The sequence below is a fragment of the Pipistrellus hanaki genome (genome assembly GCF_964339955.1).
Source record: "Pipistrellus hanaki genome assembly, chromosome: 8".
NCBI lineage: Eukaryota > Metazoa > Chordata > Mammalia > Chiroptera > Vespertilionidae > Pipistrellus > Pipistrellus hanaki.
Genome location: NC_140510.1, coordinates 43,285,113 through 43,302,161, shown reverse-complemented (window position 1 = coordinate 43,302,161; position 17,049 = coordinate 43,285,113). Strand labels below are relative to the sequence as shown.

At 39.0% G+C, this 17,049-nt stretch overlaps 1 protein-coding gene across 2 annotated transcripts in view; it reads right to left on the bottom strand.

The window, feature by feature from the left end:
- Positions 1 to 17,049, bottom strand: part of CERS6 (ceramide synthase 6) — a 256,999-nt gene that overhangs the window by 175,805 nt on the left and 64,145 nt on the right. For both annotated transcript variants that reach the window (XM_084892350.1, XM_084892351.1), the window contains exon 2: positions 6,308 to 6,413. In XM_084892350.1, the coding sequence (XP_084748476.1) occupies positions 6,308 to 6,413 (106 nt within the window). The remainder of the gene's footprint in view (positions 1 to 6,307; positions 6,414 to 17,049) is intronic.

Genomic DNA, 17,049 nt, shown 5'->3' with positions numbered 1-17,049 from the left:
CCGTCATTTATTTGTTGTTCTTTTCCTAATGTCTAAGAAAGTGTTTAACTATATATACATGAGTTTTTATCTGAGCACTGCTTTGGCATAGTATATTCAGGGTGTCCTCAAAAAATGTACATACACTTTAACAGCTGATAGCTCAATTTTGAAAATGAAATGAATTTTAATAAACACTGCCTTTATAACTAGTCAAAGTTTGTGTATATATTTTTTGGGACACCCTATATATGTGAGTAATGCTTTCATAATCACTGTTTTCTAAATATTCTGAAATTGAAATGGGGTCAATAGAGGAAAAAAGGGGACATATGTAATACTTTCAACAATAAAGATAAAAATAAAAAGTGTATAAAAAGAGTTGAGAAAGCAAGAAGATTTCAGCTTTCTGGTGTCTACTATTATTAAATTGTACCTAATTTTAAAATTTATTAGTTTTATATACAATAAAAGATAAAATTTTGTAAATATTTAACAGACACTTTAAAAAAGTATAGATTATATTCAGAGTATTCTAAATGTACCCCTTAGTTGTTCCTCATTAATTACATTTCATTAGAATTTCTATATTCTGTTTTATATTTTATTCACTTGATCTGTCATGACCCAAAGGCAAACAAAAATATTTTATTAAATTTTTTCAATCTTTTTTTATGAATGTATTCAATGCATGTATGCTTATAATTATTTTATCTTCATTTTAAATTATATTCTTTAGCAACTATTCATTTCATTTAATCCTTCCTGTCCTTAATTCCACTTTTCTATGAAAATAGAAACCCTACTTTCTATTATTTATATTTGTCTATATAATTTTAATTACACTCTTATTTTCAATATTTGTAATTACTGTACTTCAAAGTATCTCTTATAAGCTCTGTGACCTAAACCTGAATTACTTTTATTAGATGAGCCAACCATTTACATTTACTGATATAACTGAAAGTTTGCTTACAGTTCCCGCAATTACGATATGCTTTCTGTTTTGGTAGTTACATTTTTAAAATTTTAACAAACCAAATATGCTTTATTTTATTTCCCTTCCTTTTGGGGGGTAATTTTTGCTCTAATGATTATTTATATGATTATAATACTCTCCTATTTGTTTTCAGTTAATAATAATTTCATATAAATAGTATTTCCTCTCTCTCCCCCTCCCAACATAAGTCAATAACTTTCTCTTAGAGTTTTACTCTGGTATTGTTAAATATGTTTGTACTTCGATTACTTGATTTGTCTGCTTAAACTAATATGCTTTTACTCTCAGCTATTAGAGATTAGGCATTTAGTGAGTATTTTGTGCCTCCAACCCACCCCTCCCTTTTCTCTCTCTATTATCACTTCTACATTGTGAGAGCAAATAATTTTTATGCCCCGCCTTGCCTGTTCGGTCATCCTACTCTTCACATTTCTTTCTTAGTTCTAAAGTTTAAATGTATTCAAAACTCGCTAACATTCCTAGTTATCTATTGGTCAGCTGAAATTAATGATTATGATAGTTTCTTCAAAAAAGACTCTTGGGAACAAGTCCCCACATTTGTGCATTTTCAAATCTGTCCTGAGCCTTTACACAGTAAAAACAATTTGCATAGCTATTAAATTCTTAGTTCCCATTTTCCTTGAAAATGCTTGTCTGTGAAATGTTGCTATAGCGAGAATTAAAGTAATGTTGATATTTTTCCCTAAATAAGTGATGTGATTTTTTGTTTGGCTGATCAAAGAATTAATCCCCCCCTTTTTTTTCTTTTTTTGATTGTATGAATAGTATTGGCTTTATTTTTTAAATTTATCTTTATTGTTGAAAATATTACAGATGTCCACTCCCTGCCCTCCACATTGACCCTCTCCACTCCCCCACCTCCAGGATTATTTTATTTTTCAAATCTAACAGTTTTAATAATATAAGTCTTAGTGCTAACCTTCTTGAGTCAATTTTTGTGACATTTGCATTAACATATTAAAATAAATCTCCATTTATTTTTGGATAATTTCCTTGAATTACATCTTCCAATATTTATTCTACTTTGCTTTTTCCTTAAGGGACTTCAATTATGCAGATGCTGGATCTGCTTGGTCTATGTATCTAATTATTTTCAGCTCATTTTTGTTTTATTTAATTAAATGTTATTATTCCTATCTCCCATGTTTCTTGTTGAGTTTTATGCACTGTCTAGCAATTCCTGTTTTCTTTCCAATTTTGTCTTCATTTCTGGGATAGTCTTAATACTTTTTTCCTGAACCTACCAGCTCACACTGCATCTCTTTCGTTGACCAGTCTTTTTTTTTTTTTTTTTGATGTTGTATTTTATTTTTGTGGTCTCCCTCCAAAGAGTTACTGCTTTTTAAAAATTATTATTTATGGTGAAATATTTTATCACAATTTTCATTTGCCCTGGGGCCTAATTTTTCTAGTAACACTATTTATTAGTAAGGGTTACTATACATTCTTTTTCTTGTCTTTGATGCTGTGTGTGTTCTTTCTTCACTACTCACCCCTGAGGGAGGTGGGTTTTCTCCACCAGCTCCTGATAGTACGGGGAGCAAGGAGGATGATTTTGCAGTTTAGCTGCCACCAAGGTAGACTGGCTCCTGAAAAAGTGCCTTCCACATGGTCTTCTGTGCACTTTCTCTTCCTCTCTGAGTTAAACTGAGTCCAGGAGGACATCGGCGAGCCTCGCTCACCAGTTCCTGTACCTTGTGGTACAAACATTGTGGATAGAGCTTTTGTCTTACCTTCCAAGAGCTGTCTTTCTTGCTGGCTTTCCTGAAATCAACCCCCACTGCGCCCTCCATCCACACTTCATGCTTTTTCATTTCCTGCTACTTGGCTTCTGCTCAGTCCCAACTGTTGTTTGTTAGCATTTATATATATTTTGAAATCTAAAGATATATATCTCCTAGTTTGCCAAAAATAAAGTGTGTGAGATTTTCCTTCTTTTTTGTGTGTATGTATATATTTTTGGTGTTGCTCTTATTGTACTTTGTAGGTCCCCCCCCCCTTTTTAAATATCTTCACAGAAAACAATAAAAATTGCTGACTTACAGAGATATTTTTATACCAGAAATACCTAGGTTAATTTTAATAATCACAACCAGTACTGAGAGGGAAAAGCGAAGTAAAGAAAAGAGGATTAAGTATAATAGGTAAATTAGGGAGAACAAATTACAGAAAGTTTGCCTATCTATCTATATATAAAACCCTTATATACAAATAGGCAAAACAACCGAACAACCGGTCGCTATGGTGTGTACTGACCACAAGGGGGCGCACGCAAAACATGGCAGGCGTCATCAGCAGAGTGTGGATCATGGTAGGCATCGGCCGTGGCGGGGTGGTGGAGCAGGTAAGCGGGGGTGCCAGACCAAGGCAGGGTGCCGGTCATTGACATGAGGGCTAGCCTCTGGTGGTTACTGAAAATTCTTTGCTCCTGCACACCATAGTCTTGCCTGGTGCTTGCACCTGCTGCCAGCACCAGCACCGTTTGCACACACTGCCAGCACCTGGCGCCGACTCTGATCACTCGGCGCTGTCAGTCCCGTCAATGGGTACGAATGGCAGCTGCCAGCCCCGATCACCCCCCAGGGCCTCTCCACCTCCCTCTGCTCATGAGAGGCGATCGGGGCTGGCAGCTGCCACTCGTACCCATTGACAGGACTGGTGCCATCCGGGCTTGGGAGTGGTGGCAGTGGGAGTGGGGCTGCCAGCAGACAGGGGATGGGGGGCCATGGCAGAAGGGGCCGAGCAGGGGCTCAGAGGATGGGCCAAGACCTGCCCCTCTGCCCACCACAGCCTCATGGCCCACAGTTCCTTTGAAAGTGCACAGATTTGTGCACTGGGCCCCTAGAATATTTTAAAACAGCATAACATACAAAAGTGGATTGTATAATAATATGATTTCTCTGGATCATTAAACCTAGTTTCATAGGTGACATATTTATTCTTCGCTCAATGGTTTAAGAATTGATGTGCTTAGAAAAGTGAGGCTGCTGGAATACAGGAGAATTCCCAAAAGATATATTTATATATACACATACTTTCAATAATTATATATTCCAAGTAGAGTTCTGGTGCACAAAAATCCATGCATTCTGGGGGGTCCCTCAGCCCCTCCTGCGCCCTCTTAAAGTCCAGGACCCCTCAGGGGTATTGGGCCTTAGCTGGCAGTCAGACATCCCTCTGGCAGCCAGGGAGCCTTTGGGGGATATCCAACTGATGGCTTAATGCTGCTGCAGAGGTGGGAAAGGTTCCCACCACCACCACTGTGCTTTCAGCCATCAGCCCAGATTGTGGCTGAGCGGAGCTCCCCCTGTGGGAGCACACTGAGCACCAGGGGGCAGCTCCTGTGCTGAGCGTCTGCCCCCTGGTGGTCAGTGCATGTCATAGCGACCGGTCATTCCTGGTAATTCTGTCAATTTGCCTGTTACCCTTTTATTATATAGGATGGGTTAAATCTGAAAAGAAAGAAACACCAACTGAGCTTTGAGCTGTTAAAAGTGTGAATACATTTTTGGGGATACCCAGTGTATAGTATATATCTTTGACCTGGAACCATCTTGTCAAGGGCAGAATGCTGGATGATCACTCAAACACATAAACATGTTTCAACTCGCCAAGTCCTGCTACTTCCATGCTGCTCAACCTATTCCTTCCTCACATCACAAATAACACTGGAGAACTATAACAAATTCAAGGAAAAAACAGTTACGTACAACTTTTGCTGCATTTAACATGAGGCCTCTGCTTTAATCATGGAAAAACTTCCAAAAGAATCACCTTGGAAACTAAGAGAGTACGATCATTAAAATTAGCTACAAACAAATATTCTCCAAAGCAGTGAACCTGGCTGCAAACTCCTTTTATTACCTTTACAGAGGGAATTTCCCCAGTAAGCATAAACAACATAAGGCAAGGGAATAAAATGTCCACGGCAGGATTTCTAAAGGGAGGCATACATTTAGGTAGAAAACTCATAAAAAAAAAAAAAATACGTTGTCATCTCATTAAGAAGTGAACCTGATATCTTCCTGCATAACTGCATATTTAGGGGCAAAAAGGTATTTCACTGCAGTAAACTGATAGGGTAAGTGAAAATGCAAGTGTTTTCTTAATATTTTCTTCCTTTAAAAACTGCATGACATGTGCCCTTTCAGGGTAAAATCTGGCAACCTAAGACGACCAAAAAAATTTCCCTAAAATTCCATTCATTCTTCTCTCTTTCCTAGCGGAGCCGTAAAAACAACACCTCGTGCTTCTTCCACTTTTCCAGGGAAAAGATCGTTTTTGAAAGGACAGAGGGGAAAATCCTAGAGACTCTTGGCAGGAACAAAGGCCATAAAATAAACAAAAATGTCTGAATATTTGAATTAACAGTATTAAGACAAGAGACAAATGACACAAACGGTCACCCACACAGATACCAAAAAAGGGAAAAAATTTGCTTAACACCGTCAAATCGCATCTTAAAAGCCCGAGTAAGTCTCCCAGGAAAATGAATGAGGGAACCATGTATTACACAAACACACAAATTAACCATTTTATTCAAACATACAGTATTTCTCACAGAATGATACACTTCTGTATTTTTTCTCTATTTATTTATTTATTTTTATTTTTTTGTCCATTTAAGAGTAAGATCAGAGAGATATGTAAGAGTAAGAGTAAAATATTTTGATGCTGTGGTTTGCTTAATTTTTCATGGCCTTAGGTTGAGGGTTTGGGACTTCTTTCTCCTCCTCCTTTGCTCTTAAGGAGAAAACAGCTGGAGGAGGGTGAGGCAATATTTCCCATCTATTCTCCTTCTTGTTCTCCTCTTCCCACTCCTACTTCGGACTTGAACTCTCAACAGAGTGACTGTCTCTTCTATTTTCTGCACAGGAAATCTATAACCCGTGTTCTCCCTTCATTCACGCCACCACTCCTCTGGCCTCCAAGGATTGTTTGCCTCATGTACCACAACCGCTAGAACATACGAACGATGCTATAAGCAACCATTATGCATACTGTCTCATGTCACGTGAAATTAAAAGAGACACAGGGTTAGCCTAACCACTATCTAATTGACCCTGTTCTTCCCAGACAAGCTTCTGAAGTCGACCTGAGAGTAAACCAACTGGTCTCTCACGTTTGCTCGATTTCTACCCATTTTGGCCTCGTCAAGGTGCCTGTGGGCCTTCTGAGAGCACGTCTTCCAGGGTGAGGAGAGGCAAGAAACAGTTCGTTCTTAGCCCCAGGCGAGAAGGGACTGGGTGATTTCAGCCTGAGAACAGCAGTCACGGCAATTCACGTCCCGGGAAAGGAGAGCCGTACCTTTGTGATTGCGGTGAAGACCTTCTCCAGAATGGCATTGGGCTGGGCAGCCTGGGGTCCACTGGTCTGAATGTTGAGGGCTATCGCACATGGTTTGGCTACAAACCTAAAAAATAAAAAAAGACAAGTCATAAGCCATTCTTCCTATAGCTGCTTTTAAATGTTACCAGTTACATGTTACTCAGTTTATTCCAAATAGCATTTTATAGATGGATATTGCCAACACTAAGGTTGGTAACTATAAAACAGATTTAACTGTTTTTCTCTTCCTTTGTCCCCCCAGCAGTCACAGTAAAAATAAAAAAATAAAAAAGTAAAATTTAAAGAAATCCTTTAATTATTTTTTTTGCAATTTATTACATTTTAAATTTTATTTTTACTGTTGAAAGTATTATAAATGTTTCCCTTTCCCCCACCAATGACCCCCTTTCCCCCCTCCACTGCCTCCCCAGACCTTTGCGCACTATTGCCTGTGTCCATGGGTTACACATGGAAGTTCTTTGGTTAATATCTTCCCTTCCCCCACCTTTCCCTCTGAGATTTGCCAGTCTGTCCCATGCTTCCATATCGCTGGATCTATTTTGTAGTCAGTTTATTTTGTTCATTAGATCCCACATATAAATGAGATCACAAGATACTTGTCTTTCTCTGACCGGCTTATTTTGTTTAGTGTAATACTCTTCAGGTCCCTCTATGCTGTCTCAAAGGATAAGAGATCCTTCTTTATTATAGCTGCATAGTATTCCATTGTCTAAATGTACCATAAAACATTTAAATCTCTTGATCCTTAAGTTCTAATAAGACTAAACAGATAGAAAGACCATCAAATGAAAAAATTAGTGTAGTATAAGTGAAAAATATATAAACAAAACAAACCATGATTTTGGAATGACATAATTTATAGCCTTCTTACTAATACCTGACTAGCAATAGTCATATTTTGACTATGAGGAAGTGCTTACTGAGCATCTGATTACACATGTAGAGAGTGTGCTTTTTATTGTCCCAGTCATAAAATTGTCCAGTTTTATTTCTATAATCAGAGTGTTCTATATTCAGCCTCAATTCCTTATGGCTTCTTAAATTTTTTCACTTTTTGGTTATTTGCTTCTTTCTCATAAGAAGTAATGCAGATGTCAAACAGCATGATACCCCAGACAAGTTGAAAAGTCTGAATGACTGCAAGCCTCAACTGCACTGTTTTTATCCTAAGCAAATGCCTAAGTCAGGAATGGGAAGAAGTGCTTCAGTTCCGGCCATGCTTAATGTGTGAGTGCGTATTGAAGGAGTGCAGGCAGAGGGCACGGGGCCCCAAAGGTATGGTGACTAGTGTCTAAAACATTTTTAAAAAGAAAAAGCACTTACAACATTAAGAGTTGTTTTGTATTAAATACTCAAGAAATAAGACTCTGTAAATGTTCCTGTTCAGTGTGGCATTTCACATTTTCTACTAATATAAAATAATACCCTATATAATAAAAGCCTAATATGCTAAGTGTCTGGTTGTCCAGTCTGACATTCAACCAGTCAAAGCATAATATGCTAATGATATGCTAAGGCCACTCAACCACTCTCTATGACATGCACTGATCACCAGCGGGCAGACACTCCAACCAGTAGGTTAGCTTGCTGTTGGGGTCTGGCAGATTGGAACTGAGCAAGATGAGCCAGACACCCTCCTGGAGCTCTCCCGTGGTCCCTCCCCGGCTGGCCATACTCCCGTGTCCCTCCTTGACCCCAAGCGTGCACGGGTGGGGTCCTTTGGCCTGGCCTGCTCCCTCCCACAATCCAGAATCCCTCAGGGGATGTTAGAGAGCTGGTTTCGACCCAACGGCAGAATGACCAGTTGTTATGACATGCACCGACAACCAGGAGGCAGATGCTCAATTCAGGAGCTGCCCCCTGATGGTCAGTGTGCTCCCACAGGGGAGCACCACTTAGCCAGAAGCTGAGCTCATCATGGTTGGCAAGCACAGCAGTGGTAGCGGGAGCCTCTCCCGTCTGCGGCAGTTGGGCATCCCCTGAAGGCTCCTGGACTGAGAGAGGGCGCAGGCCAGGCTGAGGGACCTCCCACCCCCTGAGTGCACAAATTTTGTGCACTGGGCCTCTAGAAAAAATATAATATGAAATTATCACCAAGACTCATTTGATGTTGGCAAGTGGTAAATGTACAAAACAGATCATGAGTAAATCCTAGATGAAGCATCTTTTTAACAATTGTTGATGAGATTATAGAACAGTAAACAAAAAAATTTAAGTCAAGAAATTCACTCAACAGAATCTTTTCAAAAGCAACTTCCTCACCTTTGCTAAACTCTTCCAGCAACTTGCAAAAGCATTGGAAAAGGTGCTTTCAGTATCTATTGCACATCACCACGTTGTACATATCTCTCCTGTCACTTTTAAGCTTCAAACTACTTTTTAAAGGCTCTTCTCTAAATTTTGAGAATGAATGCAGTAGCATCTTAAAGGCAGCACATCCCCTGATCACCAAACATTACCTTTTGATAATCAAAGTTACTGAATAAATATCATGCTCAGTAAATAGATTTTTAAAGCAGTGTCCAAAAACTAAGTGAAAATTGTCTCTGCTACTATCCGGCTGCGGAGCCCTACCTGCAGAAATTAATCTGCCTGTGCCTTATTATCTTCATTTGTAAAAAATTATAATACTTACATAAATATATAAATTGTATGTGTATCCAAACACATGTTTACACATAATGTTAAACATGTAACATGTTTAAACATGATGTCAGGCAGTGTCTTTGTCTAAAATCATTGATGGTAGCCATGTGTGTGTTTTCATATCATAGCATTTACATAGCTGGGCTTTTCTGGGCCTCATAAGCCACTCAGTTTCAGCTTAGCTATGCCAAGTCATCTGCATCCAACAAGTTCTAAAAGTACAAAAAAAAAAAAAAAAAAAGAAGAAGAGAGCAGGAACCAAGACAGGCAACTGAAAATGACAAGGGGATCATGGAGAAGTGACCACTTGTCTCAAGCTTGCCCTCACAGTCTGCTTGTCCGTGCATCGTTAATAATGGCATCACCTTTACTGTTTGATATATTGCCACAATAATTTTTTTAAGTGTCTTCATGTGGACAATTAATGCTATCAGGGTCCTTGCTCATCTACACTTGGTCTTTTCTCAGGACCCAAAACTTCCATCTCCCCTACCCACCCCCCTAGCCCTCTGGGGTCCTGTGCCCACCCTTAGCACCGGTTAGTTGGTATGAACTTATGTAGACCTCATCCAAGTGGTGGCCTCCATGAAAGCACGAAGGGCCTCAGTGAAAGTCCACGTTTCCAGAGCCTAGAACACAAACTCATTTAATCTCCCCTGGCCAGGTGAGGCAGGATGATCATCACCCCCACTTTGCAGAGAGGGTCAGAGAGATTCTCTGCCTCCAGGAAAAGGGGGCAGGGGGCAGAGGACGGCATATTTCTTTCTCAGGAAGGTCAATGTTGTTATCAACTCCCTGGCTTGATTTACTAGCCAGGATAAGTCCCAAAGTCTGAGGATATGCTAAGAGAAATGAAAGATAAATTTAACAGGATCAATTTAAAGACTGAAGCACTTTACAGTTTAAAGGGCTCCATGGGCTGAAACCGGTTTGGCTCAGTGGATAGAGCGTCGGCCTGCGGACTGAAAGGTCCCGGGTTCGATTCCGGGCAAGGGCATGTACCTTGGTTGCAGGCACATCCCCAGTGGGGGGTGTGCAGGAGGCAGCTAGTCGATGTTTCTCTCTCATCGATGTTTCTAACTCTCTATCCCTCTCAATTCCCCTCTGTGTAAAATCAATAAAAATATATTAAAAAAATAAATAAATGGCTCCATAGAAGGGATGTACAAGACATGAATTCTTTGAAGGAAGCTACTATGTTATAGAATATTTTCATGTGCATGCACAGTAAACTACGGACATCCAATAAATATTCGATGGATGAGTGAATGACCAAATCAACTAATTCAATGATAGGGATTGTCAAGGGATTATCTTTTCTGTGCATTTTTATTCCCTAGTCATTTGGGCCTAGATGCCATTTCTAAAATTCCGATTGACTGTAAAGTCAAGGCTGCCCTGCGACAAGAACTTGTGTTCCACAAACACCTCACCAGGCATTTTCTTTTCAACTTACTTAGTACAGACAGCAAAACTTAATTTCCAAGATTTAAAATATTTAATAAGATAGGCAGAAAACATTAATTTCAAATCCCATATGAGAGGAAAGAACAGATGTAATTTTTATCTTCCTAATAGTACCCCTGATTATAGGAAAAGACAGAAATTTTATTTGTGTATATTCTCCAAATAATTTTTGAATCACTGCTAGCACTTTTCCTAACAAAAAGCATATCAGTCATAAAACACACACACACACACACACACACACACACACAAAATAAATAAATAAACAAAAAAACATGCACACACCAAGACACAACTACCTATTGTCATGGTCCATTAGAGAAAAGCTGGATATTTCCCCCTCAATGCTGGCTCAGACAGAAGTAAGTTCAGAAGAGCTGTCTTTCACAAAGGCTGTCTTAAAAGACAGAGAGCGAGAAATTGGATGGTGGGGTAGAGTACTTACAAATACAATAGTTGAAAGAAAATATGTATTTTCAAGCTTTGAAGATTACCTATCTCTACCTGGAAATGCTCACCCGATTACTTTTTTTATCAAAGGCAGCAGTACCACCTTCAAAAGATCAAACATCTATAAAGTACTTTCATGTAGTATAACATCCTATTTGAAAGTAAATACCATAAGGATGCAAGCTTTGAGGAATACTAGTCCCAATTTAAAGGCAAAGAAAGCACCTAAAACATCCCTACTTTTAAATCCTATTGATCAATATGCATTTCTATTGTTAACCAGGAATTGGGCATCGCCACACAGTATTGAGGTAAGCTCTGGGGTGTGGTGTGGCTATAAGCATACAGAAAACAGGAAGTGATTCTTGCGCTCAAACACATTTACAACATGGGAAAGGAGATTAATAAGAAAAATTAATGTTCACAGGGTATGTGTCAGTTCTAATGACTTAATACTATGTAATCATTTTTAGTTGGGAGCTTGGCCAGAGACTTTTAGCCCTTTCTAACATTAGCATTTTTTACACTTTTCAAAAATAATTGGATGACTATGGTAGGAACATGTGAGCATTAAAGAAGGAGTAGAGAGAAGTGATTGATTCAATTTCTTGTCTGATTACCAGCACTTCCATACAACGTTCATCAGCGATAGGAGGCCATGGCCAGGGTCACAGTAAATATTAAAATTTTTAAACTTACAAGAAAAGTATAGATTGGATTTTGAAAGCTAATATGTGGGTGCATGTTTAGATACACATGTGTGCATGTGCCTGAGTGAATAGGCATGAGTGTATGACTGTGTATTCTACAGTCTTATCTAAGATTAAACTGTTTCAAAAAAAAAAAAACAAACCAAATAGTGGAAAGAAACCCAGATGGAGACAGCAATCCTGATACTTGTTAGTAGTTTCTATTGTCGAGTGCTTTGCAGAATAAACTTTTTTAAAAAAAAAAGCCCAACAACTCTTTGAAGTAAATAAAAGTCACATTTTACAGAATTATAAACTAAATTTCAAATAAGTTAAGGGATCTGCTCAAGGTCTTAAAACTTAAAGTAAATAGCTTACACAGGATGTAGACCGAGTCAATCCTAACACAGTCTATTCATAAAAACTGCATTTTCCCCTTTCCCTAAAATAATGAAAGGTAAGTTGATGAAAGAAGTATTATTAAAATATGTGTGATATGGTCATACACTTTCACTCAGCATTCCTACTTTCATGAATTTATTTAAGGAAACTTGTCAAAGAAAAAAAGCCATAAATGAAAAGATTTTCAGGCACCGATGTTTCTTATAGGGAAAAAAATGGTAACTAGCTTAATGGTTCGCTAACAAATGACTCACCGAGCACCTGTGACACCTCAGCCCTGCTGTAAGTGTTGGCAATGCAGCAGTGACAAAATGCCTGCTTTTATGGAGCTGGCACGTCAGGAGGAAGAAGATGAAAAATGAAGTGGTGCTATGCTGGGAGCTAGAGGGTGTTTTGCTAAGTGAAATACATCAGACAGAGAAGGACAAACACCACATGATGTCACTTACATGTGGCATCTAAGAAACAAAATAAATGAACAAGCAGAACATAAACAGACTCTGAGATACCGAGAACAAATTGATGGTTGCCAGATGGGAAGGGGGATGGAGGTCTTGGTGAAAAATATCAGGGGATTATGAAATACCAATCGGCAGTTACAAAATAGTCACGGGGGCCCTGACCAGTTTGGCTCAATGGATAGAGCATCAGCCTGCGGACTGAAGGGTCCTAGGTTTGATTCCGGTCAAGGGCATGTTCCTTGGTTGTGCGCACATCCCCTGTAAGGGGTATTCAGGAGGCAGCTGATCGATGTTTCTCTCTCATCAATATTTCTAACTCTCTTTCCCTTTCCCTTACTCTCTGTAAAAAAAAAAATAAAATAAAATAAATAAAATAAAACATATTTTTAAAAAAACAAAAACAAAGTAGTCACGGGGGTATAAAGTACAGCACAAGGAATAATATTGTAATAACTATGTGTGGTGCCAGATGAACACCAGGATTACTGGGGAATCACTTCATAAGTTATAAAATGTCTAATCACTATGCTTTACACCTGAAACTAATATAAAATAATATAGACAACTATAATTGAAAAAAATAATTAAAAACAAAATAAAATAGAGTGGTGTATGTTTTTCCAGATAATGAAAAATACTATAGAGAAAAATTAAGCCTGCTAAGAAGGATGGGGTTGCAGTTTTTAATATTTAACAGAATGGTCAGGGAAGGCCACTGAGAAAGTAAGAAGACTCCTGAAGGAGGTAAGAAAATAAACTAGAAAGAAAATTGGGGAAAGAACCTTCTAGAAAAAACAGTAGTCAAGGGTGGAGGCCCTGAGGAAGGAGGTGATTGAGATGTTGATGGCACATCCAGAAGGCCAATGATAAATTCTAATGCTGGCAAGAGTAAGGAGCAACAGCTGCTCTGGTAAATTGTTTCTGGGTCCCTAAACAGAGGTAATCAGTCTTTGAAATGCAATTTACCAGTATTTAGCAAACTGTTAAAATGTGTAAGCTTTTATAGGTATTACTAGTTTTATATCCTATTAGAAATATACCCTCCAGATATACTGGGGCATTTTAAAACAAAGTTTACTGCAGTATTGCTTGAGATAACAAACAAACAAAGAAAAAGAACAGATGTTTGTCAGAAGGATACATGTGAAATATGGTACGTCCATACAATGGAATTCCATAACGTTGTTAAAATGAGGTAAATCTGTTGTGCTTTAAGACACAATATTAAATATAAAATGCAAGATGTGGAACGAGAGTAATATCCCATTTGTGTAGTTAGAAACACTTTTATCAGGAAGAGTAGCAAAAAAAAATTGTTAATGGTGATAACCTTTTGGGGTTAAGTGTATTAATTTACATTCTATACCTTTCTGTGCTATTTTAAGTTTGTACATTTGTATGCTTTATATTTATTTAAAGGTAAACAGCATTTAAATACTTTCATTGCATATTTAACATGGAAAAATGCGCAGAAGTATGATAATCACTTATACGCACATTTCTGACATATGAGGAATAGAATGAAGACATAAAATTGAGTCACTCTAGTCAAACTGCTAAATTACTAAAATTAAATAGGTTGAGGCATGAGGAAATAATTCTAATCCTGGTTTAACTAGCCTGGAGACTTGAACTTTTGATCTTCAAGTCCTACCTCAGCGCCTGGATATAATGAAACTGCCAGGTAACCCTCTATGCCTGAAGGACTAAGGAAAGAATGTTCATGTATCCAGACCACCTGACATCCAGTTTTCAGACATGAGTCTTTCAGGGGATCACCATCTCAGACTAATCCAGAGACTAAGAATGCGAAACTGATTCTTCTCTTTGCTATAAGAAGTCTTAGCTTTTCTTTCTTCTTTGAAATACTCTGGGTATTGTTTAGTTGTGTTTCTGGTTTGCAAATCCTAAGAACCTTGAATAAGCCTTTGTCATTTATTTCTAACCAAAGCTTCCTGATTTCATTTATGCGCAGCTGACACATGAAAGCTAAGCATAAATACTAAAAGGTGAACCATGCCTATTGCCAGGTAATAGGGCTGTGGCTTATTTTAACCTTTTTTATGCTTTTCTATATTTTTCAACATTTTAAAATGAGCCTGCAAACTTTTAATACCAAAAGTAAATGTCTTTAGAAATAGAGATTGAACAGGAGGATCTCCATGCCAGGTAAAATTCTAAACCTCAAAAGACACAAAAACCGAATGGACAGTCCCAAGACACCTGCATTTCAGCTAATTCCATGGAGCAATTCAAGAAAAGGATCTCACTGTGACTGAGACAAGGGAGAGATTAATAAAGGCAACAAAAACAAAATGCCATTTTAGTACCATGTCAAGTAAAGAAAATGATGAAATTCAAAGTCAGTGGGAGCTCCAACAGGTATGAAACTATGGTGAAATTTCGTCAAGAAAAATGTTACCAACATTAAATAGATAGCTTGAGAATTTTAAAATGCTTCTGCCTGTGCCTGGAGAGATGCCATAGCACTTCTCAATTTCCTTATCTGTAAAATTAAAAACATAATTACACTCTGTCTTATGTTGGGAAATGTTTCTAAATCATTGGCCTCTTGAGACCCGTTGAAAAGGGATAAGAACAGGGGAAGGTGGTATGCAGACTGGTGTGCAGGCAGAAAAAAATACTCCTCCTAGAACAAAATATGGATGTTTTCCAGGTAGAATCATATAGTAGAGAGAAAAAATCTCCTAGTGGATCTGCTCTGAGCTTGCAGTGTTGGAAAGCTACTCAATATTTCTGAACCCTAGTTACCACAATTATAAAACGGAGACAATAAAATCTACCTTGCAAATGTTGTGTGAGCAGCAGACAGAATGAATATAAGCCTCACAACATGGTGCTCAACATCTGGAAAGTATTCCATAAGTACTGGCTACTCTTAAATTTTTATAACAAGAAGCAGACATTTTACACATTAGGAGGACTTCTAGTCTGTGCTGGTCACACACTCACAGAGGGAAGTGTGTTACGTGGTAGGCTGTGACACAGGGAGGAGCAGAAGGTCACTGGGGTGGAAAGTCCCTAGGACCTAGCAAAGGGCAAAACTGGGAAAACAAGGACCTTGCCCCCAGAGTAGCATTTCCTCCCCTTGCATATCACTGGTCAAGCGATTTAGACCCCCTGACCTTTCATATCACTGGTCTTGCTATTCAGACCCTCCCCTGACCTTCTCTCCCCTAGTCCTTGGGTTAGACTCCCTTACAGGGGGAACAAACAAAGGGACAAGAGAAGCCTTGAAGCATTAAGCCCCCAGGACAATGAGGTTCTGACTCATGGAATACATTAGGCCTTAGGTATGTTTCAGCTCCAGGCCCAGGAAAGCAGCCAAACCAGACAGGCGACATTAGGATCAGCTGCATTGACTAATGACCACTTTGCCCAGTTGCCAACTAATTAGTAGAGAGCACAACCCTGAAAGGACACACCAGGAAAGCTAATGAATATTCTATTGGGATCCTCCCCTGAGACCTACAGATAAAAACCTTCAGGAAGAGGACCTAGTGTGGCTCTCTCTGTGGAGCACAATCTGGCCTTCTCCCACCCCTTTCTGCCTTGCCTCTCTCCCCCTATCTCTCTTCCTTTCTCCCTCTCTCTCCCCTTCTTTCCCTCTTCCTCTCTCTCCTTCTCCCCAGCTCCAATGGCCCTTCTTTTGCCTCTGCAACTATTCCCTGAGCTCACGAAGCACAACTGGCTTATGTCCTCTGCAGCTCACTTCTACCTCTATGACTTCCTAAATAAACTTTCTCTTAGAGTTTGAATCTAGGCTCTGGATTTTTTTTTAGCCAGAATTCAAGTACTGAGTTTCTGAACCAAGGCTGGGTCTGACGCCACTGATCGAACAACCTGGTGCTGTTTCTCCACCAACAGTTATGGGAAGAACATAAGATTGGCAAAAACTAATGAAAGAGCCAGAAACTCAAGAGTTTATCATGCCACTTGGTCCAGCCTCCTTCCTCCAAACCAAATTATTCTTTAGAGCACATGTGTCAAACACACGGCCCGCGGGCCAAATCCAGCCCGCCAGGCCTTGCAATGTGGCCCGCACCGCGCTGTCATCACTGCACTCCGCTGTCAGTTTATGACATTGTCAGTTTATGACTGTTCAGTAAACCATTCGGCCTGTGATTTAGACTGGATTTTAGATTTTGGCCCCTTCTCTGATTGAGTTCGACACCCCTACTTTAGAGAGATCCTTCAAAAATTTCCTTTGGACATGAAACCTCCATGTACATTTCTTTGTAATTTCTTGTGAATCTATAATTATTTCAAAAAAGAAAAAAAAAATTCCCCTGGTATCTTTAGTTTGCTTTTTTTTTGTTTTTGTTTTGTTTTTTGTGGGTTTTTTTAATCACACTTGAGTCAAAAGTCCTTCCAGCATTATCCTTTCTTGCTGAAATGTAAATCCATTTCCTCTTTCCTCAGCCCTCTGAAGAGATCTTCCAGTCGGTAACCTCCTCAAATATTTGAAAGCACTGGTTAAGCCAGCCTGCGCTCTTCCTCTTCAAGAATAAACAGCCTGGATCCTATAACCCTTTCTGCATCTGCCTTTTTCTTTTCTAACTTT